The sequence below is a fragment of the Salvelinus fontinalis genome, chromosome 1 (assembly GCF_029448725.1).
Source record: "Salvelinus fontinalis isolate EN_2023a chromosome 1, ASM2944872v1, whole genome shotgun sequence".
Taxonomy (NCBI): Eukaryota; Metazoa; Chordata; class Actinopteri; order Salmoniformes; family Salmonidae; genus Salvelinus; species Salvelinus fontinalis.
The window spans coordinates 11,303,479-11,329,010 of NC_074665.1; the positions used below are offsets into that span (position 1 = coordinate 11,303,479).

The 25,532-nt window shown below is 44.2% G+C and overlaps 1 protein-coding gene across 1 annotated transcript; it reads left to right on the plus strand.

Annotated features, from left to right (window-relative positions):
- The first annotated feature begins 427 nt into the window (after positions 1–427).
- LOC129815664 (heparan sulfate glucosamine 3-O-sulfotransferase 6-like) lies at positions 428–25,502 on the plus strand. The gene is made up of 3 exons (XM_055869702.1): positions 428–1,220; positions 22,011–22,240; positions 22,465–25,502. Exons 1-3 carry the CDS (start codon positions 739–741, stop codon positions 22,851–22,853), a joined length of 1,101 nt encoding a protein of 366 aa, XP_055725677.1. The 5' UTR covers positions 428–738; the 3' UTR covers positions 22,854–25,502.
- Positions 25,503–25,532: the final 30 nt, after the last annotated feature.

The following is a 25,532-nucleotide window of genomic DNA, read 5'->3' on the forward strand; positions in this document are numbered from 1 at the left end:
CCGTTGGAATTAAACAATCAAAGACAGTTAAATGGGGAGTGCAGCGCACACTTTCCTGAATGACTGACGCTGGAGAGAGAGGGAGAGAAAGAGAGGCAGAGATGGAGAGAGAGAGAGGAAAGAGGGGAGAGATGGAGAGAGAGAGGGGAAGAGAGGGGGAGAGAGGGGGGAGAGGGAGAGAGAGGCAGAGATGGAGAGAGAGAGAGAAAAGAGGGGAGAGATGGAGAGAGAGAGGGGAAAGATGGAGAGAGAGAGGGAGAGAGGGGAGAGATGGAGAGAGAGAGGGAGAGAGAGGGGAAAGATGGAGAGAGAGAGGGAGAGAGGGAGAGAGAGGGGGGGGCGAGAGACGGACCCCATGACGCGCAGTCTCTGGAGACCCACGGAGGGAGACGGCGGGTAATCCCAGGGAGAAGGATCACTCCAGCCATGCGCCGCGGATATTAAAAGCTGTAGACTATACTACATGCCGGTGGGATCGACTAAGTCGGTGAATATTTGGACATAACCCAGGAATTGATCCCTTGACGCGCAGAATGAACCGCGAAAGGGAAAGATGGGACGCGGGCAATCCGGCGACTTTGTTGGAAATTTTGTGGAATCCACGTAGCGTCACTATGGAGCCTTTATTTTCTCTGAGCTGCTCAGAAAGCCTCCGTGTCTTCACAGAGGTGAAGGAAGTTAAGTGAGCTAAACTTGCAGTAGAATGGTCCTCCTCGGATGGGACTCTGAGGGAAGGCGATGGCAGCTTTTCACCACAGCAACCCAACGGACAGGGACATCAGGAGGGTTCTCCAAAAACTTCTAATCATGCTCTCTCTGGGAATAATCTGTGTCTCTCTTTTCTACTTCCTCGCGGGATGCTGCGAGTCGGACATAAGGGAAAACTCCATCTCCCACAGACCCGCCAGTGAGTTTCATTTATCAGGATGGTATCATGACAGAAACGGGACGTTGTATAAGGACGTTGTAATGGTACAGAATGAAGATGGATACCCAGTAGCCGGGGAGGGGAGCACCATAACGCCGGTTTTGGAGACGAATAACTCGGTTAAAGATTGGATGGCGATACGGCGGTTACCCCAAGCCCTCATTATAGGGGTAAAGAAGGGTGGCACGAGGGCTCTTTTGGAGTTTCTCAGGCTGCACCCAGACATCCGCGCGCTGGGCTCTGAACCGCACTTCTTTGACCGGCATTACGCACGAGGTTTGGACTGGTACAGGTACATATCATGGTTGTCACTAGTTACCACAGCCACAAAGTCATGAACCCCGCCCATTTATATAATTCAGTTTCTTAAAATTACGTTTTTAAAAATCCTAACCTTAACCTTAAATTATGACCAAAACCGAAATTTTAGTTTTCATAAAATCTTAAAATATAGCTAATTTTGACTTTGTGGCTGTGTTATCTAGTGGAAACTACATATCGTATGGACGTGTCTGTTTTTTATAGAATGGGAGTTGATATCCAATGAATTTTGGTTGAATGCATTTCAGTACATTTAACTGCATAGACATGGTTTCGCCTCAGCGCACCTGCACTTGTAAACCAGAAGGTTATTGTTTATTGCTTTATAATAATAATTTTTACAGAACAATTTGCATATACAGTGGCTTCAGAAAGTTTTCACAACTCTTGAGTTTTTCAACATGTTGTTGTCTTACATTTATTATTAAATGTAGATGTTTTGTCGATGGCCTAAAGATAATACCACATTATGTCAAAGTGGAATTATGTTTGTTTTTTGTCAATAAGTGTTCTGTTTGTTTTTGTCACCCCTTTGCTATGGAAAGCCTAAATTAGTTCAGCAGTAAAAATGTGATAAAGTCACATAATAAGTTGCATCACTTCCTGTTGAACGCGGAATGAGGAAGAACTCGGTTTGTTGTTTTGGAAAGTTTTGAAAGTCTATTGTCTGTTGGCATCAGTTGCTGGAACCACTACTATCTGTCCAGTGATTCTGCCGACCAATGCCAGGTCTGAGGAGCTGTTTGGCGTGGCAGCTAGCCTCGCTGCCTATCAAGCTATCAAGCCATTGTGGCTGGAACTGCGGATTGTTCCGGGCTTGTGGCTGTCTAGATCCCTGCTGTTTGTTGTTGTTGTTTTCAATGTTCCCTGTGACCTGCCCTGTCTGGACCTATGAGGAGTAACAGCGTAACCTACTGTTGTTACCATGACAAAGGCCAAAGCTGGCGGGGTTACCGTTGAGGACAGTGAAGGTGAAGGGTCTTTTAAATGAACACAAATAGTTCTTCAAGCAGTTGTCACAACAACAAGAAAATAGCTTCCAGTGTTTTGTCCAAATACTGGTGGAATCAAATGATAAAAGAATGGATGACCTGACCAGACCGGTCCAGGACCCGAAGAACAGTTTGTAGTTTTCCCAGGGTCAGCTTGATGAGTTTAAACAGGAGAATGGCAAAATGACAGCAATCGAATGGGGGGCAAATAATAATGGGCAAATGTTGCACAATCCAGGTGTGGAAAGCTCTTAGAGACTTACCCAGACGACTTGCACCTATAATCCCTGCCAAAGGTGCTTCCACAAATTAGTGACTCAGGGGTGTCAATACTTATGTAAATTAGATATTTCTTGTATTTCATTTTCAATACGTTTGCAAACATTTCTAAAAACATATTTTCACTTTGTCATTTTGGGGTATTGCTGCAACACAACAAAATGTGTAATAAATCAAGGGTAATAAATACTCTCTGAAGACACTGTACAACACCTGTACAACCTCTGTGCAGCCACTGTACAACCACTGTACAACCACTGTACAACCACTGTACAACCACTGTGCAGCCACTGTACAACCACTGTGCAGCCACTGTACAACCACTGTACAACCACTGTACAACCACTGTACAACCACTGTGCAGCCACTGTGCAACACCTGTACAACCACTGTACAACCACTGTACAACACCTGTACAACCACTGTACAACCACTGTACAACACCTGTACAACCACTGTACAACCACTGTACAACCACTGTACAACCACTGTGCAACCACTGTACAACCACTGTGCAACCACTGTACAACCACTGTACAACCACTGTACAACCACTGTACAACCACTGTACAACCACTGTGCAGCCACTGTACAACACCTGTACAACCACTGTACAACCATTGTACAACACCTGTACAACCACTGTACAACCACTGTGCAACCACTGTGCAGCCACTGTACAACACCTGTACAACCACTGTACGACACCTGTACAACCACTGTACAACCACTGTACAACCACTGTACAACCACTGTGCAGACACTGTACAACCACTGTGCAGACACTGTACAACCACTGTACAACCACTGTACAACCACTGTACAACCACTGTACAGCCACTGTACAGCCACAGTGCAGCATGCAACATGGAAAGATCTCGGGAATAATGTTTGTTGTTGTTGGCCTGTTCAAACATACCCGCTGCAAGCTGGTCTAGGTGACAGGCAGAGGGAGACACTGCCAGCTGGCCATGCTAATCTGAATGTGTGTGTGTGGGTGTGTGTGTTTGTGTCTATGTGTGTGTATGTCTACTTGTGTGTGTGTGTGTGTGTGTTTATTTGCAGGGAGGGTCTGGATGAGTTATCACAGAGCAATCATCTCTCCAGCTGAGGCCAGATGTTACCATAGTCAGCTCCTACTGATCCTAGAGACACACACACACACACACACACACACACACACACACACACACACACACACACACACACACACACACACACACACACACACACACACACACACACACACACACACACACACACACACACACACACAGCATTTACATTCCCCAACACAGGGTTAAAGTGTGTGTGCATGTAACATAAACTCTAACTACAAAACAGATTAAACATTGGATTAAAATCTCATCATCTAGGTTGGAGAGGTTGGGTGGAACTGAACGGTTGGTTTAGGATGCAGTGATGCACATTGGTGTAAAGTACTTGGAGAGGTTGGGTGGAACTGAACGGTTGGTTTAGGATGCAGTGATGCACATTGGTGTAAAGTACTTGGAGAGGTTGAGTGGAACTGAACGGTTGGTTTAGGATGCAGTGATGCACATTGGTGTAAAGTACTTGGAGAGGTTGGGTGGAACTGAACGGTTGGTTTAGGATGCAGTGATGCACATTGGTGTAAAGTACTTAAGTAAAAGTACTACTTTATAGTAGTTTTTTGGGGAAATCTGTACTTTACTATTTATATTTTTGACAACTTTTAGTTTTACTCCTCTACATCCCTATAGAAAATAATGTACTTTTTTACTGCATACATTTTCCCTGACACCCAAAAGTATTTGTTACATTATCAATACAATATCAATTGAATGCTCAGGCAAGATTATGGTCCAATTCACGTACCTATCAATGCATTGTCATCCCTACTGCCTCTGATTTGGCAGACTCATTAAATACAAATATTGAGTTCTTAAATTATGTCTGGGTGTTGGAGTGTGCCCGTCTGTCCGTTACAGTTGTATTTTTTTTTTACAATCGCTAGGACCCATTTCTCAATACTTAGGTCACTTTTTCAAAACTCTTCACACAGTTCTCTTAATCCAACTTTCAGCTTGGCACAGCAGTTCATTTCACATCCAAAATGCACTAAAACTACCAAAACACTTCATACATGTCTCAAATCAACTCATTCTTCCATAACACTAGCAAAGGTTGTCACCCAACAAGCACACTCTGTCACTCATAAAACAATGACCTACAAAACACTAACAACAGGCAGTGTTACACAATGTTTTATTTTGTAATATGTCGTTACAAAACAAGAATGACACCTCTCTACTGTTTAGAATTCACTGCAGTGTATGTGACAGGAATGAATCAGACATGATGCAATATGCTTCAATATGTTTGATGTCATTTTCTGGCGTTGAGTGATTCCAAAATACAATAATTTGTATATACACCTTCTACTGATACAGTTACAGTAGCAATGCTAGTCAACCCTGTCTTCTGCATTTGGCCACAGGTTCTCATCCACATTACATCTCATCTTGGTCAATACACCTAGGAAATAATATTTGGGCATTCCTCGTTCATCCCTGGCAATCTTCTGCAGATATGTCCAGGCATCCAGCATTCATTGCGTCCAGGAGGGACATTTAATCATGTGGATGGTGGTCATAAACCTTCCACCTCTATGAGGAACATAATTCCTCTATGGGGTTGAGGAATGGAGAGTAAGGAAGGAGGAAAAGTGACACCATCCTGGGATGGGCTGCATACCGCTCTGTGACGGCACGGGAGTGTGCATACCGCTCTGTGACGGCACGGGAGTGTGCATACCGCTCTGTGACGGCACGGGAGTGTGCATACCGCTCTGTGACAGCACGGGAGTGTGCATACCGCTCTGTGGTGGCACGGGAGTGTGCATACCGCTCTGTGACGGCACGGGAGTGTGCATACCGCTCTGTGACGGCACGGGAGTGTGCATACCGCTCTGTGACGGCACGGGAGTGTGCAGACCGCTCTGTGACGGCACGGGAGTGTGCATACCGCTCTGTGACGGCACGGGAGTGTGCATACCGCTCTGTGACGGCACGGGAGTGTGCATACCGCTCTGTGGCGGCACGGGAGTGTGCATACCGCTCTGTGACGGCACGGGAGTGTGCATACCGCTCTGTGACGGCACGGGAGTGTGCATACCGCTCTGTGGCGGCACGGGAGTGTGCATACCGCTCTGTGACGGCACGGGAGTGTGCATACCGCTCTGTGACGGCACGGGAGTGTGCATACCGCTCTGTGACGGCACGGGAGTGTGCATACCGCTCTGTGACTGCACGGGAGTGTGCATACCGCTCTGTGACGGCACGGGAGTGTGCATACCGCTCTGTGACGGCACGGGAGTGTGCATACCGCTCTGTGACGGCACGGGAGTGGTGAAATGCCACGTTGTTCCATACAATTACAAACGTCGGCCGATTTTGCCTCACTGCAACCCTTTCCTCACCTGGCACAACCTTTCCATAGAGGTCATCCAGGAATGGAATGAGACGCTGGGTGTTGTATGGCCCAATTAGCGGTTTGTGTAACAGCAATCCATCAGAGGATATTGCTGCACACATTGTGATGTTGGCACCCCTTTGGCCCGGGACATCCACTGTGGCTCTTTTCCCAATCACATTCCTTCATTCCTCGCCGCCGTGTTTTGGCCAAGTTGAAACCAGCCTCATCCACAAAGATGAATATGTGGGGTGTTTGCCTGGCTTCAATCTCCATGATTCTCTAAAATAAATCAACAAGGCAACATAAGAGTTAGGCTTTTACGGTCGTTTACATTATACCTGAAAACATGCCATTGTGTGTCTCTGCCCTGTTTGGTTTTGTTCAAAACCAGTTCTGTATTTTATAGTCCTCTTACCTGGACATATTAGTTCCTGAGTTGCTTGACTCGTTCAGAGTTCCTCTCAAAGGGGACAGTGTACAACTGCTTCATCCTGACTTGATGTTGTTTCAGGACTCTAAAAATAGTTGTTATGCTTACATTGTGAATATTTCCAAATGTAATGTTGTCTGCCAACACTCTGTCCTGAATTTCTGTGAGTTTTATGCCATTGTTTCTGATGACCATATCAACGATGGCAGTTTCCTGCACAGCAGTGAAAATCCTACCTCTCCCGCCTGTAGGAGGTAACCGTTGGGTCCTAAGCAGAAATACAAAAACAATTAGACACAAGTGGGTTTGGAGGCTTTGCTCAATTGACTTCTGTAATGTGCAGTTCAGTCAGATGCTGTTGCAGAATGCACATCTTACCTGTTGTTTTGCCAGACATTTCTCACAATAGATGCCACTGTTGAGCGTTGCAGATTTGACTGCACTCTCAGACCAGCTTCTCTCATTGATAGACCATGATTTATTACATGATCACTTATAGTGGCCCTCATCTCATCTGAGACTACAGCTCTTGATCTTCCTCTCATTCTTCTTCTACCACGCATACGTACTCCTCTCCCTCTCCCAGACACTCTTCTTCCTCTGTCAGCCACTTCTCTATCTCTGGCTGGGTCCATGTTTACATTACAGTACAGCATTATTCCTAAAATGTCTTTTGTATAGATGGTAATGAAATTGAAAGACTAACACCTGGGTAGGAGTTCAGCTACAATGGGAATCAGCTGTGGTTGGTCTAATTGTTTTGATAGTATTTCATTTTTTAGATGTGGAATATATTTCAATACGGTATTACTGTAGAAATGTAGCAAATTGCTGTCTTATTCAGTTATGTGTTATGTTAGGTTTTGAACTTAAGTTTAACAGTTTTGAAAAGAGTATGTAAACATGTGCCAATTGGCCTGTAGGTACATAGAGTTTTGTGTCTGAGTGAGAAAAGAGTTCATGAAAATTGAAAGATGTAGTCATTGAATGCATTTTGTGCCAAAGCAATGAAAAACGATCCACAGTTTAGCCACATAGGCTGCTGTTGTGTTCACTGTGTGAAGGGTTTTGAAAAAGTGACCTAAGTATTGAGAAATGGGTCCTAGCCATTGTAAAAAAATGTAATAAAACCATCTGGTTTACTTTAATATAAGGACTGTGGTGTATAGCATTTACTTCTGTTTTTACTGAAGTACGACAAATTAGTACTTTGTCCACCACTGTACTAAAGTACATTTAAAACCCGATACTTTTATACTTTTACTCAAGTAGTATTTTACTGGGTGACTTTCACTTTTACTTTAGTCATTTTCTATTAAGAATTCTTTACCTTTACTCAAGTATAACAATGTTGTACTTTTCTGCCACTGGTGATGCAGTATTGGTATTCTGTAACCTCTGACAGTGTGATTTAAGGGTTACAGGGTCAGTAGGTGAGATTGAAAGTTAGAGGTGTGTTTTCTGTGTTTTACCAACATGATATTGGTCACACACACGCATGGACGACGCACACACACCTCTTTCTCTCCCTTTCTCAGACACACACACACACGCACGCACGCACGCACGCACGCACGCACACACACACACACACACACACACACACACACACACACACACACACACACACACATGTCTCCATTGTGTGTGTGAGTGTGTGTGTGTCTCAGTGACGTCCCAGAGTGACAACAGATTGTCCTATCCCCAGGACCAGATGGGGCTCAGAGTGTCAGGCCACTTGACATCGCTGCCAGGCCTGGCAGGTTGACCCCTGACACCAGGTCAGTTTACGCTCACAGATAATGATGAGCTCCCAATTACACCACATAATTAACCATATATCATTACATCATCATATCTATCATTGGCTACAACTCAAGGAAAATATCAGTGTATGTTGACAGGCTCGAACCCGGATCTGTGTTCCTGTGAGGTCATAGGGTAACATTCTGTCCTGCTGCAGTGACATGTATTGATGCCACATGACTACAATGTAAATACAGTATATATACAGTGCATTCTGAAAGTATTCAGACCCATTGAGTTTTTCCACATTTTGTTACGTTACAGCCTTATTCTAAAATGGATTAAATTGTTTTCCCCCCTCTCAATCTACACACAATACCTGATAATGACAAAGCATTATTTCTAATAAATCTGCAAACATATCTTTAAACCTGTTTTCGCTTTGTCATTATGGGTTATTGTGTGTAGAGTGATGAGATAAAATGTGTATTTAATCAATTTTAGAATAAGGCTGTAACATATCAAAGTGTCAAAAGTCAAGGGGTCTGAACACTTTCTAAATTCACTGTGATCACTTAACAGAAATGACTAGGAATACTTACATGCATCTGTTGGTCACAGATACTTTTTGTTTTAATGTAGGAGCGTGGATCAGAAAACCAGTCAGTATCTGGTGTGAGCACCATCTGCCTCACGCAGCGTGACACATCTCCTGCACATAGAGTTGATCAGGTTGTTGATTGTGACCTGTGGAATGTTGTCCCACTCCTCTTCAATGGCTGTGCGAAGTTGCTGGACATTGGCGGACACTGGAACACGCTGTACACGTCGATCCAGAGCATCCCAAACGTGCTCAACGGGTGACATATCTGGTGAATACGCAGGACATGGAACAGTTGGAACATTTTCAGTTTCCAGGAAGTGTGTACAGATCCTTGCAACATGGAGCCGTGCATTATCATGCTGAAACATGAGGTGATGGTGGCGGATGAATGGCACAACATTGGGCCTCAGGATCTTGTCACGGTGTCTCCAAAGATTTGTTGTAACTCAACCAAGATAGACCACAGCCTGATGTTTCAAATGGGAACAAATGAGTCATAATGGGCAGAACAAGCAAGGAGGTGGGCAGAGCCAAGCATGAGCTGGCGAGATCCTATTGGTGCGTTCTAGCATTAATTTGCATATTTCTGTTAGAGAACGTCTACTCTGTGAGGTGCGCGTGCGTAATAACTCAGTTCGCCTTTGTACTCCTTCTAAATAACACACTTTAAAAAAAACTTTGGCAAAGGGTAAAGTCTTCAAAATGTAGTCCACTCTGTTCGTAACAGATTCTAGTTTTGGGAACAGAAAACTGTATTGAGATGTGTAATATTTGTGTTGTGGAGAAATGACCAGGCAGGAGACGGGAGTACAGTTAGTTTTCCTTTAGTCAAAACCTCTCGTGCTCTACAGTTCCCGGACACACTAGTGCCCATGTGCATTTCCTATTAGGTGTAGTAACGTAACACTGTCGTAATACATCACTGCTTAGTAACAGCATAGTAACTAATATAAACAGATGTAGATCCCAGATACTACACTCCTCCCCCATAGTGTTTAACTCCCAGAGAACAAGGTAAATATGTTAGGGAACTACTAATGCAATATCTGAACAATGCATTCTTAATATTTTCAACTACTGGGTTGAAGCAGACTTTTCAGAGCCCAGCACAAATCCAGGGGATTATTCTGCCCCGAAGATGGAGTTTGTGTCCTAATAACTAACCCAGGTAATGTCCTTTTTCTTTCCTTTTATCTAGGACATATTAAAATGTTTGTTTGTTTTACTGTCTGTTACCTTAAACAGCTCAACTCACAGGTCAAGCTTTTGAGGTGCCCTTCGCTGTCGAATAGGATATCTCCGCTCCTCCTGGGCTTCCGGTGGTGGGCCAGGTTCGGGTGGAAGGTCAGGCTCTGTCTCTCCCGTACGTCCACAGTCAGGAGAATAGTCCTGGGGGTCGTTATTGTTCTCTCGGCGTGTCTCTGCTGGGGCGTTGGACCGTAGCAGATGATCCACATGAACGTTGACCTGGCGATGACCAATTTGGACTTGGTAAGTCAAAGGTCCTTTGCGTTGCAAGATCACACCTGAGTTCCACAGGCTCTTGGGGTGTTTGAAATCACGTACCATCACCCTCTCTCCCTCTTTGAATTCTCTGACAGTCTTTGAGTGTCTGTCATGAGCTTTCTTCTGCTGTAGCTGGTGCTTTGCCACAGTGCTTGACAAGTCTGGTTTCAACAATGTCAGGCGGGTACGTGGTTGGCGTCTCAGAAACAGTTCAGCTGGTGTACATTCCGATACTGTGTGTGGTGTGTTACGGTAAGTAAACAGGAACCGGAGATGCCTTTGGTGGGTGGGCACAGACTGAACCTCGAGTCTAGTCCAGGCCTTCTTAAAGGTTTGCACGGCTCTCTCCGCTGCTCCGTTTGATGCCGGATGGTAAGGTGGTGACAGGATGTGCCTTACTCCATTGTTCTTGAGAAACATTTCAAAATCGTTTGACGTGAAAGGAGGGCCATTGTCCGATACGAGCTCCTTGACTAGTCCAAAGGATGCGAACAGGTGTCTGAGAAGATTGATGGTCTTCTCAGCTGTGGTCAGTTGAGTAGGGAACACTTTCATCCACTTGGAATTTACATCGACGACAACAAGGAAATGTTGCTTGTCAATCTCGGCGTAATCCACATGGATGCGTTCCCAAGGTGTCGCAGCCCAGGACCATGGATGAAGAGGTGCAGCAGCAGGCTTGTTGCGAACAGCTTCACAAGGTGAGCAGTGGCCTACATGCTGTTGAATGTCCTGGCCACCACAGATAACTGCGAGCGAGTGCTTTCATTCGAGTGATCCCTGGATGTCCCTCATGCAGGTCAGATAGCAGTCTCCTCTGGAATTTGTGAGGTACCACCACCCTTGATCCCCACAGAACACATCCTTGATCAGTGGACAACTGGTCTTTCTTGTCGATGAATGGACGAAGGTTATCGTCATTTACGAAGTTTGGCCAACCTCCTAATGTTAAGTCCAAGACTTTGGAAAGCACTGGATCTTTCCTTGTTTCCTCTGCTATGTCTGAAGCAGATATGGGCAGTTCGTCAATGAGAGAGATCTGGAAGACTGCTCTATCATCTTCACTGTCGGAGTCACTATTGCATGGTAGTCTTGATAGTGCATCTGCATTTGCGTGATCACTGGATCGTCTGTACTCAATCTAGTAGTCGTAGGCTAACAATATCAGAGCCCAACGTTGCATTCGAAGTGCAGCAAGGGTTGGTATAGCTGATTTTGGTCCAAGGATGGCCAACAGAGGCTTGCGATCTGTCAGCAGTTGGAACTTCCCTCCGTACAGGTATTTGTGAAACTTCTTCACTCCGAATATTATGCTCTGGGCTTCCTTCTCAATTTGAGCATAATTTTTCTCACTTGGTGACAGAGTCCATGATGCAAATGCAATAGGGTGTTCTTCACCTGACGATAGAACATGTGAGATGACGGCCCCCTACTCCGTATGGAGATGCATCACACGCGAGTCTCAGCTTCATCTCTGTGTTGTAGTGGGCAAGCCACTTGCTCTTTAGCAAACGCTGTTTGCAAGTCTTGAATGCTTCTTCGCATTGTGGGGACCAATTCCACTTTGTATCGGCCTGCAGCAGTTGGTGAAGCGGATGCAACAATGTGGACAAGTTTGCTACAAACTTTCCGTAATAGTTCAGGGGCCCCAAAAATGACCTCAGCTCTGAGATATTTGTGGGTGCTGGTGCGTTTACGATTGCTTCCACCTTGCTGTTGGTTGGGTGCAGGCCTTGTGCGTCAATCTTGTATCCGAGATACTCCACTGAGTCCTGGAGGAACTCACAATTGCTGCGTTTCATTCTCACTCCGTATTTCTCCAGTTTTGACATCACTTTGTCCAGCACTACAAGGTGCTCTCCAATGGTTGGTGCTGACACGAGGATGTCGTCCATGAAGCACACAACGTTGTCTATACCGTCCAAGATCTGATCCATTGTGTGTTGGAATATCGCTGGAGCTGTCGAGATTCCATAGGCCAAGCGATTGAATCTGAATAGCCCCTTGTGTGTATTGATGGTCAGATACTGTTCTGACTCCGGATCCAGCTTCAGTTGCTGATAAGCGAATGCCAGGTCCAGCTTACTGAAAACCTTCCCACCAGCTAGAGTGGCAAACAGATCTTCAGCGTTTGGTAGTGGATATTCCTCTGGTAGTATGCAGCGATTTACTGTGACCTTGTAGTCACCGCACATTCTGACGGTTTTGTCTTTCTTTGGGACTACAACAATTGGAGTGGCCCAGTCGCTCCTCGCTACTTTCGTGATTATGTTATTCTTCTGTAGGCGGTCCAGTTCCTTCTCTACTGCTTCCTTAAGAGCATAGGGAACTGGACGTGGTTTGTGAAAGATAGGCTTGGTTCCTTCTTGCACTCTGACTTTCGCTGTGAAGTCTTGTATTTCGCCGTAGCCATCTTTGAAAAGTTCTTTGTGCTTCTCCAGCATGTTAGTGAGTGTAGCCTGACTCACTGGTTTGTCCTTTCTCAGACTGAAGATTTCTCCCCAGTTCAACTTGATCTTTTGTAGCCAGTTTCTGCCTAGCAAGGCTGATTTTTTTCCTTTAACAATGACAAGCGGTAGCGTCCACTCCTTCCCCTCATACCGGACTGGTACCTGGATCTGCCCTAACACAGGAATAGTGTCACCAGTGTATGAAGAAAGGCGGATGGACGCTGGCTGAAGAGGGCACTCTTTCAGTTTTTCTTTGTAGAGTCTCTGGAACCAGAGATACAGACGCTCCGGTGTCCAGCTGCATTTTTACCGGTTTTCCCGCTAACTCCATGTTGAGATAGATTCCATCTTTTTGTTGTTGAGCTGTGTACACTGTGGACAGTTCCGATACTGTTTCAGTAGTACCTTCCTCTTCTTGTGCTGCGTCTGACACTTTGTGCGCTCTTGCTGTTCGTTTTGAGGCTTTACACACTCTCTGTAAATGTCCAACCTTTCCACAATTGTGGCACTTTACATTTTGGAATCGACATTCACTGTCCTGATGATTATCTCCCCCACATCTGTAGCAACTTGGCTTAGACCTTTGAGATGTGGGCTGCTTTGTTCTTGTGTAACCTTGAGGACTGAGAAAAGTGTGACTTTTGTGAGCCTTTTTCACCACGTGCATCACTGACCTTGTGAACACCTTTCTGACGTTCCGCATATCCCGATAGCTCAATAGTATCCCTGTGGGCAAGCTCGAGTCCATGTGTGATATCACAGGCTTTCCGAAAGGTCAGGTCCTTCTCTGACAGAAGCCTTCTGTGATATGCTTCACCTGTGAGACCACATACAAACTTGTCTCGAAGAGCATCATCAAGAAATTGTCCAAACTCACAAGTACTTGCCAGCCTTTTCAAAGCAAGGATGTAGTCAGCCACGGTTTCCCCTTGACTCTGGTGACGTTGGTAAAATCTGAAACGTTCTGCAATGACAATTGGCTTAGGCTTGAAATGCCTTGAAAGAGTTTCAGTCAGTTCTGCATAGTTCAACTCCACTGCTTTTATTGGTTCAATGAGACCTTTCAGCAATCCATACTCAGTGGGACCCAAAACACTGAGAAATACGTCTGCTTTCTTTTCATCTTTGATTTCATTTGCAGCCAGCCAACGCTCAAAACGCTCCAAATAGGAATCAAAATCCTCTTTTGTAGCCTCTGGTACTTGACCAATGGTTGCCATTTTCACAGTTAATTGTTCAGTTTCCTTATTCCTTGTATTCCTTCATTTTCATCTAATTCTTCACTTCAGAAGTTTCTGCAATTACTTCGTTCACTGCACTCATTTGTAATAATGTACATACCGTGTTACGTTCCTTCTTCCTTTTTTTTTATTTTCTTGATAATATTTCTCCACTGAGATCGCCTAATTTCAATGGGTTCAATTACAGTTTTTTTTATTTAACCACCAGAGGGCAGTGTCGCTATTCTGGACTCCAATAGTCTTGCTACTTGGCAGCTCCTGAACACTGTACCTGCTAGCAGTGCTTAGCGTTTTTTTACTGCCGAAAGAAAATAAAAAATAACTGACGAATTACGTAATTATTTCCATTTTTATCACTCACGCAATATTCTTCCCTTCAAGCAATGTCCGTTAAAGAAGTTTAATCACCTCGTCGCCACTGTAATATTTGTGTTGTGGAGAAATGACCAGGCAGGAGACGGGAGTACAGTTAGTTTTCGTTTAGTCAAAACCTCTCGTGCTCTACAGTTCCCGAAATGCATGTGCATTTCCTATTAGGTGTAGTAACGTAACACTGTCGTAATACATCACTGCTTAGTAACAGCATAGTAACTAATATAAACAGATGTAGATCCCAGATACTACAAGATCAAATGTTTCATCGATGAGAAAAATTAGCAGAATGTTGGCCAAAATCCGTCTGGTTCCATCTTCTCCCACTGCCGGCCACTGGGCTTCCTCTCGCCCATATTTGGTAGTGAGAGGAAACACCAAGTGGATGCTTCATATTTATACATCCGGTGAAATATCTCTCCTTGTTCTGTCTGTGGTATCTGTCCATTCAAATTGCCATTGATAAAAGTGTTTGTTGTCCGTAGCTTATGTCTGCTCATACCATAACCCAACCGCCACCTTGAAGCACTCTGTTCACAACGTTGATTTCAGAAAAATCGCTCACCCACTTGCCACACGACAGTTTAAACCGGGATTCATCCGTCAAGAGCACACTTCTCCAGCGTGCCAGTGGCCATCGAAGGTGAGCATTTGCCCACTGAAGTTGGTTACGACACCGAACTACAGTCAGATCAAGACCCTGGTGAGGACGAGCATATAGATGAGCTTCCCTGAGATGGTTTCTGACAGTTTGTGCAGAAATCCTTCAGTTGTGTAAACCAACAGTTTCATCAGCTGTCCGGGTGGCTGATCCCGCCTGTGAAGAAGCCAGATGTGGAGGTCCTGGGCTGGCGTGGTTACACATGGTCTGCGGATGTGAGGCCGGTTGGACGTACTGCCAAATTCTTTAAAACAACATTGGAGGCATATTATGGTAGAGAAATGAACTTTCAGTTCCCTGGCAACAGCTCTGGTGGACATTCCTGCAGTCAGCATGCCAATTGCACACTCCCTCAAAACAGGAGGCATTTGTGGCATTGTGTTGTGTGACAAAAATGCACATTTTAGAGTGGCCTTTTATTGTCGCCAGCACAAGGTGCACCTGTGTAATGATCATGCTGTTTAATCAGCTTCTTGATATGCCACACCTGTCAGGTGGATGGATTATCTTGACAAAGGTGAAATGCTCACTAACAAGGATGTAAACAAATTTGTGCACAAAATTAGAGAGAAATAAGCTTTTTTTTGTGCATATGGAACATTTCTGGGACCTTTTATTTCAGCTTATGAAACATGAAACACTTTACCTGTTGCGTTTAGATATATGTTTTGGTTCAGAGCTACAACTAGAGATCATGGATTGTATCGTTTTGTCTCATTTCTTGAACCAGTCATCAAATATGTTGCTGTATTTGTCTTTCGATATAGGAATTGTGTTTCTCTTACTGTATATCAATCTGTCTTTACAAATCCTGTGGTCAGTATCACAAGTATAGATGACCGTGTTGCAATCAATTTGTTGTTTACTAATAATTCAACATGGCAGCCATTCAGAGGTTTAGATAGGTAGTTCTGTTTAGATCCGGAGAAGAAAAGGCATCCCCGATGACGGATTCCAATTTAGTGGTCTTTACAGAGTCAGATGTCCTCACGTGGCTGTGGTTCATTTGTAATTCAGATTAACTCGTTAAAAGCAGCGTATCAATTTATACCAATGGATGCCCGGCTTGACGTTGCACATGTGCTCCTGTTTATTTACACAGGAATATAATTGCCGTGCAAATGGCTGAAGAACGGCTGCCAAAACATGTGATCTTCAGAAGGGGTGTGTTAGGTGAGATCACGTCTGACAGGAAAGGGAATCTAGTGGATTCTTTGAAAGCATGTTTTTTTTGAATGGGATAGTGAAACCTGGGCTAAGAGTAGGGGAGTCTGAATTCTGTTATGACATGTTAATAGTGTCTTAAAGGGGAAATACATGAGTGTCTCTTGATTACTGTGTGTGTGTGTGTGTGTGTGTGTGTGTGTGTGTGTGTGTGTGTGTGTGTGTGTGTGTGTGTGTGTGTGTGTGTGTGTGTGTGTGTGTGTTTGTGCTCCCACACATGTATATATCTATATTAAATCAGGTGTGGCCCATCCAGCCATCCCATCCCAGTACTGTACAGTGTGATCTGATCTCCATAAGGCCTAGACGACCGGGGTGATCTAGCCCTCATTAAGGCTCTCTCTGGGGGGTTGAGGAGGGGAGGCAGGGCGGTCTGGGCCCAGCTATGATGGATGTCTGCTGGAAGTGGACAGGGCAACGCTACAATGGATTGGAGCCTTAATGGTCCCCAGTGCAGTGAAATGGATGAGTGGGCGCTCAGTCTGACACACACACACACACACACACACACGAACGCACGCACGCACGCACGCACGCACGCACGCACGCACGCACACACACACACACACACACACACACACACACACACACACACACACACACGAATGCACACACTGTGTTGGTATCAATAAGAGAACATTTTCAATGTTTTGTCATTGACACATTGCTTCCTAATGTACTGTATACAGACTAAACAGATTTGGTAGTTGATGCCAGTTTATTCTGTCACATAAAAAAATGTCTTTATGTAGTTTTACTCCACCATCTCACATCTGTTCTAACACGCGCGCGCACGCACGCACGCACGCACGCACGCACGCACGCACGCACACACACACACACACACACACACACACACACACACACACACACACACACACACACACACACACACACAGCACGGGGGTGATGGGACTCCAGAGGCTTCCCCGAACCCCACCTGCTACCCTCGGCCCAGCTGAGACCCAGGCTCATCGTTCCCCCAACTCCCACACACTTTACCCCCCACTCCTCCAGGATCAATACCTATGGCTGCTTGGGCTTGTCCCAGTGGCCTAGGGGTGGGTGGGGGGGGGGGGGGGGGTATGGAGCTCCACAGAGAGATGGAGAGGGGGATGATTAAACATAGCTCTTCAAAGACAAAAACAAGCGAGAGGTTGTAAACATGCTAAATCTCTTTTTTCATCCAGAGCATCTACAAATGGATGCCACGATTACTGTAACAACAATAGACATGGGGATCTGGGTCTCTATGACAACAATAGACATGGGGAACTGGGTCTCTATGACAACAATAGACATGGGGAACCGGGTCTCTATGACAACAATAGACATGGGGAACTGGGTCTCTATGACAACAATAGACATGGGGAACTGGGTCTCTATGACAACAATAGACATGGGGAACTGGGTCTCTATGACAACAATAGACATGGGGAACTGGGTCTCTATGACAACAATAGACATGGGGAACTGGGTCTCTATGACAACAATAGACATGGGGAACTGGGTCTCTATGACAACAATAGACATGGGGAACGGGGTCTCTATGACAACAATAGACATGGGGAACTGGGTCTCTATGACAACAATAGACATGGGGAACTGGGTCTCTATGACAACAATATACATGGGGAACTGGGTCTCTATGACAACAATAGACATGGGGAACTGGGTCTCTATGACAACAATAGACATGGGGAACTGGGTCTCTGACAACAATAGAGAGCATACAGAGGACATGCTCTGTGGTAATGTTAAGGTATCGTAATGCTAAGGTCATGGAGTTCTGTTCCATTCTCACTCAATGGTCCTCTATGAAAGCAGCCTAATGGAAGCAGGATTGTACCAGTCGCTGTAGCGGTTCTCAAATATTTATTGTATACTCTACGTCAAGTGTCCTTTAGCACGGCTAGTTTTACGTCGATGTTACATTGGTGATGATAATTGTACAATTATTTACTTGATTCCGGGCAGCTTTTAGCGAAGCGTAGAAATGGATTGTTGACAATAAGTCTGTGGCTGTATCTCATTCTAACTCACAGATCTGGTGGTGTAGCTGCACTGTAGCAGGAAGTTTCAAGTTGCTAGTGACCATGAGGTTATGAGTTCAAATCCCATTTCAGGTTAAGTCCCAATTTTGTTCACAGTACAAAATTATACAAGATTTGACTGTAATTTATATCAGACTACAGCAGCATGCAGTCATTTTATAGAGAATAAACCTTCAAGTTGTTGTATATATTTCATTTATTTTTACAAAAACTTTAGGCAAAGTGCAGAAATGTATTCTTGGCAATAAATATATCCACTAACTTTCCCTTAGACCTGGTGGCTCAGCATGAGTTTTGGATAATTTGCACTCAAGAAGTTGTGAGTTAAAATCCCAAGGGAAATTGAGTACCAAGTAATCATTATGCTGTCAATTAACACCTTCATTTAGCTGTAAAAATACAGGAATGTTGTAGATGTACCGTATTTTCACCGCAACTAGACAAAGCGGGAACATTTTTCATCCTCATGTTGTCACATTCATTTCACATGAGATCGTATTTTCACGTGCTCACATGTTGTCACGCTATCACGTTAACTTCACATTAAATCACACGTGTTTTTCTCCTTAAGGGGTGTGTGTGTTAGGGGTTAGGGGTTAGGGAGAATAGGATTTTTAATGGTCAAATATGTTTACTACCCAAAAGGTCTTGACATTTTACAAAAATAAAGCTATGTGTGTGTGTGTGTGTGTCTGTCTAATCAAATTTTATTGGTCGCATACAAATAATAATAAATATAAATAATAAATATTAGCAGATGTTATTGCGTAATGCTTGTGTGTATATGTGTTTGTAGGTAGACTAAAGTATGTGGTATGTATGTGTGTGTGTGGTGTGTATGTGTGTGTGTGGTGTGTATGTGTGTGTGTGGTGTGTATGTGTGTGTGTGTGGTGTGGCCAGGTTGGGAGAATGGATCTATTGATAGAAGGTCATATTGCAGGAGGAGGGTGGTAGACTTTTCAGAGCTGAAACCTGATCCACAAGCATCCTGTCCTCTGTATGTTCCCACTATCCCTTCATCCATCCATCTCTCCATGTCTCCATGCCTCCATCCCTCCATGTCTCCATGCCTCCATCCCTCCATCTCTCCATCCCTCCATCTCTTCATCCCTCCATCTCTCCATCTCTCCATCCCTCCATCCCTTCATCCCTCCATCCCTCCATCTGTCTATCCCTCCATCTCTCCATCTCTCCATCCCTCCATCTCTCTATCCCTCCATCTCTCCATCTCTTCATCATCATCATCCTGTCCTGTCTCTGTCCCCCAACCATCTCCTCAAAAGGGATCCCATAATTCTTAGCGAAATATGACGCAGCACCCGGGGGGCAAAAAAACGGGTGTGGTCAGCGAGGTGTGTGGCAGCTGTACCTGGGTCTCCATGAGGTCTGGTGGGGCCCAGGAGTCATTGCTGCTAAATGAGGTCCATCTGTCGAGGTGATAGAATGTGGTGTGATGTTTATATAACCCTGTATGTGTGTGTGTGTGTGTGTGTGTGTGTGTGTGTGTGTGTGTGTGTGTGTGTGTGTGTGTGTGTGTGTGTGTGTGTGTGTGTGTGTGTGTTTGTGTGTGTGTGTGTGTGTGTGTGTGTGTGTGTGTGATTGTGTGTGTGAGTTTACAATCTGGCCTTAAATGGCCATGTACTCCTATAATCTCCACCTGGCACAGCCAGAAGAGGACTGGCCACCCATCAGAGCCTGGTTCCTCTCTAAGTTTCTTCCAAGGCTCCTGCCTGTCTAAGGAGTTTGGGTGCGTGTGTGAGTGTGTGTGAGTGAGTGAGTGAGTGAGTGAGTGAGTGAGTGAGTGTGTGTGTGTGTGCCATGTTTTCACACAAAACAAAACCCACGTTGCTAACTTTGGTTGATGTTGGACAGTATTTACCGTGAGTTTTTCAAATCGTGGTGATCAAAAATTTGAAACGGTAATACTAACCGTCTGGAATTTTACCGTGGTTTATCGTGAAACCGGTAGCCGTTTCATCCTTAGTCACCTTATTATCTAATGTCAAGTCAATAATATTAACTAAAGTAATGTCATAATCAACATAGCTACTAGAACTAACTTGTTAGTAAACCCGCTACAATCATGCAGTACAGTCAGAAGGCAGTTTAGCAGTTACAACGGCGGGCCCCGGTGGCAATATATTAATAAAAGCTTACCTTGACTTGGAAGAGTTTCAGTGTTGGATAGCCATAGCCAGCAACCTAACATAGCATCCCTCTCTGTTTGAGTCTGTTGTTTGAGTAGGCTAAACTAGCTAGCTGCATTCAGCTAGCAAAGTGAAAGTTATTTTTTTTAAATGCAACCAAATAGCTCTCTCTCTCTCTCTCTCTCTCTCTCTCTCTCTCTCTCTCTCTCTCTCTCTCTCTCTCTCTCTCTCTCTCTCTCTCTCTCTCTCTCTCTATCTCTCTCTTCTCGCTCTCTTCTCTCTCTCTCTCTCTCTCTCTCTCTCTCTCTTCTCTCTGTCTCTCTGTCTCTTCTCTCTCTCTCTCTTCTCTCTGTCTCTCTCTCTCTCTCTCTCTCTCTCTCTCTCTCTCTCTCTCTCTCTCTCTCTCTCTCTCTCTCTCTCTCTCTCTTTGTCTCTCTGTCTCTCTCTCTCTCTCTCTCTCCTCTCTCTCTCTCTCTCTGTCTCTCTGTCTCTCGCTCTCTCTCTCTCTCCTCTCTCTCTCTCTCTTGCTTCTCCTTCATTTTTGAAGAAATTCATTTATTAAAAACTGTTCAACTGTTGTCTTTTTTTCTCTTTGAGTCAACTACTCACCACATGTTATGCACTGCAGTGCTCGCTAGATGTATATTATGCTTTCATTACTAGATTCATTCTTTGATACTTTGATTGGGTGGACAACATGTCAGTTCATGCAGCAAGAGCTCTGATAGGTTGGAGAACATCCTCCGTAAGTTGTCATAATTACTGTGGAAGTCTATGGAAGGGGGTGAGAACAAAGAGTCTACTTGGTTTTGTATTGAAGTCAATGTACCCAGAGGAGGACGGAAGCTAGCTGTCCTCCAGCTACACCATGGTGCTACCCTACAGAGCGCTGTTGAGGCTACTGTAGACCTTCATTACAAAACAGTGTGTTTTAATCAATTATTTGGTGACATGTGAATATATATATAGTATAGTCAAAAATATTAACTTTTGAAATGTTTCAATATTTTTATTTTTATGAAATTCACTAAGAAAGATCGTCCTCCCCTTCCTCCTCTGAGGAGCCTCCACTGTGTGGGGTATAGAGATGAGGTAGTCATTCAAAAAATATTATTGCACACAGTGTGTCCAACTTATTATGTGAGTTGGACACACTCTGTGTGAGTTGGACACACACATCTTTACTCATGAACTTATTTAGGCTTGCCATAACAAAGGGGTTATAATTTTGAGTATTGGGTATCGTGTGTGTGTAGGCCAGTGACACAAAATCTCAATTTAATCCATTTTAAATTCAAGCTGTAACACAACAAAATGTGGAAAAAGTCAAGGGGTGTGAATACTCTTGAAGGCACTGTTCAACCACTGTACAACCTATAGCATATATAGATCTAGGAATAATATTGGTTGTTGTTGGCATAGCCAGACATACGCATGGCCAGCACATAGATATTTAGGTGACAGGCATGTTAATGACAGCCTCCATTACTGAAATTTACAGATGGCTTTAATACTCAAAAGTTACACCATTTAAACACTGAACATACTGTATCTATTTCTCTCTTTCTTTGATTCCTTTCTCTCCCTCCATCCCCCAGGAGTATGATGCCCAAGGCCTTGGATGGCCAGGTTGTCATGGAGAAGACACCGCGTTATTTTGTTACCGTGGAGACCCCGGGGCGTGTACACTCCATGTCGCGTGAGGTGAAGCTGATTGTGGTGGTCCGGGACCCTGTGACCCGGGCCATCTCTGACTACACCCAGATCATCTCCAAGACCCCCCACATCCCCACCTTCGAGACCCTCGCCTTCAAGAACCGCACCAATGGTCAGAATTATCGTGATACATTTTTATTTGTTTAGACCTATGAATAAAGGAATGAATGGATGGATGGATGAATGCATGAATGAATTAGTTAATTGATGAATGAATGACACAAAAACATAGTTTTTCCCTGATCAAATGCAGTACTCACACAAATACTCTATTCTTCAGTCCTGTCTTCAGTCCTGTCTTCAGGGTCTTAAACCAGTATCTTGTCTTGGTCTCAGGTGAGATCGACTCTCTGTGGAGCCCTCTATGGATCGGACTGTACGCCCAGCACCTGGAGCGTTGGCTGGCCTGGTTCCCCCGGGCCCAGATCCACCTGGTCAGTGGGGAGGGCCTCATCTCCGACCCAGCCGGAGAACTAGGAAAGGTCCAGGATTTTCTGGGCCTTCAGAGGATTGTGACGGACAAGCACTTCTACTTCAATAAGACTAAAGGTTTCCCCTGCCTGAAGAAACCGGAGGGCAGCAGCAAGCCCCACTGCCTGGGGAAGACTAAAGGCCGGACACACGCCCCCATCGACCCGGAAGTGATCCGGAGACTGAGGGAGTTCTATAGGCCGCACAACCAGCGGTTCTACCAGATGACTGGCCAGAACTTTGGATGGCAATGAGGACTCAGTAGGGATACCAAGGTAAAACATGCATCCAGAGTAACAAAGACACTCAGGCATGGTTCACAGGGACAGGGACAGACATGAATGCCATTTTGGACATGCAGGACAAATCTAATCAGACCAACTACAACCCACAGCATGTGCTCTCTGATTACAACCTCATTGATGCCTAAAACGAAAGAGTACACTTTCTACTCAAACAGGCATAAATCATTCAAAATGTCATACTATTATCTACACCTCTATTTTCTATAATCAAGAAAATAGAAATTCGACATATGAGATTGTCTGACCACCGTGCTTACTACTGCCAACTTCAAATTTCAGAATCTCCTAAAATACCCACAAGATGGTGTTTCAACGTTTCATTGCCACAAAATCCTGCATTCTGTAAACAATTTGAAATTGAGATCAATTAATTCATAACGATCAATAAAAAAAAACAGTTCAAAGACCCCAGGATTCTATGGGATGCCATCATAGGTTTTTGCTAAAGATAATGCATTTGTTTATGGGTTGAATAAATCACAATCAAAGAAGATATCAGAATTTGAAATGTTGTTAACTTTTAGAGCATTCTAAACAAACACTATTTTCAGACCAAGTAACTATTAATCTATCCAAAGTCATGACAGAACTTCATTTATTGATAAGACAGAGTGCAGAACTTGCCATCCATCGAGTTAGATTCAACCATTACTTCCATGGTCCCATTCGTTGACTGGCTGTCAAGCTACGTAGTGATAAACAATTAGCTGATAAAGCGGCTATTGAATCTGAAACAGTGAAATTACTATCAGAACCCAAATGAATCAATCAAAGAGTCTCCCGCTTTTATAAATAACTGTACACCTCTGATTGGAAATCCACACCAAGTCCTTTATAAAAGAATTCCGACCTCTTCTCTCAACAGAGAAAGACACCTTGCTGCCCAAATCTCTCTCAATGAACTCAAAGGGGAGTTGGATAATCATGAATAAAGGCAAATCACCTGGATGGTTATTCCTCCTGAGGTCTATTTAACATTTTGGAAACTACTAGGTCCACTATTTCTCCAAATGTTTAATCCAACCCGTTCACAAGGGTTCATTTGGAAGAGATGTGGACACAGCACTAATTTCACTTTTATAAAAAAAAAAGGTAAGGCTGCCACCCATTGTTCTCACTATCGCCCCATATCTTCGATCTTCATACAGAGTAATGACATAGCCGCATACTGTTGATACAATGTAATGACATAGCCTCATACTGTTGATACAATGTAATGACATAGCCTCATACTGTTGATACGGAAGTGGCTCTGTGCTGGGATCTACATCCAATGTTTATAGACCTCTGGGTAGCGAGGGAGACAATGCAGAAAGACCAGCTCTATGCTAGTTACCTTTCAGTATCTAATAGATGTTCAACGAAAAAAAGAAAGTGGCATTGTTTGAAAACACCTGGCGTTCTTGTCTTAGATACACGGTGGCCCACCAGGAGTGAAGAACACAGCAACGGGATGTGTAGTCTGCAGTGTAGGCTGATGTGTAGTCTGCAGTGTAGGCTGATGTGTATTCTGCAGTGTAGGCTGATGTGTAGTCTGCAGTGTAGGCTGATGTGTAGTCTGCAGTGTAGGCTGATGTGTAGTCTGCAGTGTAGGCTGATGTGTGCTGTGTTAGCAACGTCCTGCAGATGAAATACCAAACAGAAACAAGATAGTTGTCTTACCATGCTTCATGCAGTTAGACATTAATTTTACTCCTCCTTTTTATACAACTTAGCTATTTCAGTCCGTGCTTAGGCTTCGAATAAAAATAGTTGTAGGCAATCAATACATAGTATACAGGAGGATGAATGATGTAGAAAGCAGTGAGAGGAAGCATGAGTAGCATCTTTAACAAGTGCTCAGATTTGACTGAGTGGTTTTGAATCGTTGCTTAATAAATAATGAATGTGCATAAGTGGATTAAGAGGAGTTCAACTGTATCGGCCCTTCCTGGGTAGAGGTTGCCCATAGGCACAGATCTAGCATCAGTTTAGGCAAGGAAACACTAAACTGACCTTAGGTCACTGGCTATGGGCATCTTCATCCTAACCTGGGTAGCCCACCATAGGAGGACAACCAAAATATAACAATGGATGAATCTGACACCTTAAACCAATATATTGGTATCAATGGGAACAGAAGCTTTTTTGGTTCCGACGGGCTGCTATAGAACCCGCCTCCTTTTTGGAAGTATTTGCACTAGTTTGAAAAACATAAAACAACAATTAAACTGATGTTGAAGCAAATGTCACATTGCATCATTGTACTGTCAAAAGATATTCTGACTCCCGTGTGGCTCAATTAGTATAGCATGGCACTTGCAACACCCAAGGTTGTGGGGTTGATTCCCGTGGGGGACCAGTAGGAAAAATGTATTCTCTCATTGCACAGATTGAAATGTAGATGAGGTTGATGAAATGAAGAGAGCTGTGCGAAGAAGAAAAGAGCATATTGAGTTGATTGATCTGTGAGCAATAAGGCAGACGACCATAGTGACAGAAATGTGTTAACATTGCCCTCCAATGGCCATTAGAGGAACTGCACAATCATCAAATCCCCAACACTGTTGGTTCCCCTCGTGTTTATCTGCATACCCTGATCTGAAAAATACATCATAATAATCAAATGAAAATGTTTGTTATGAGTTA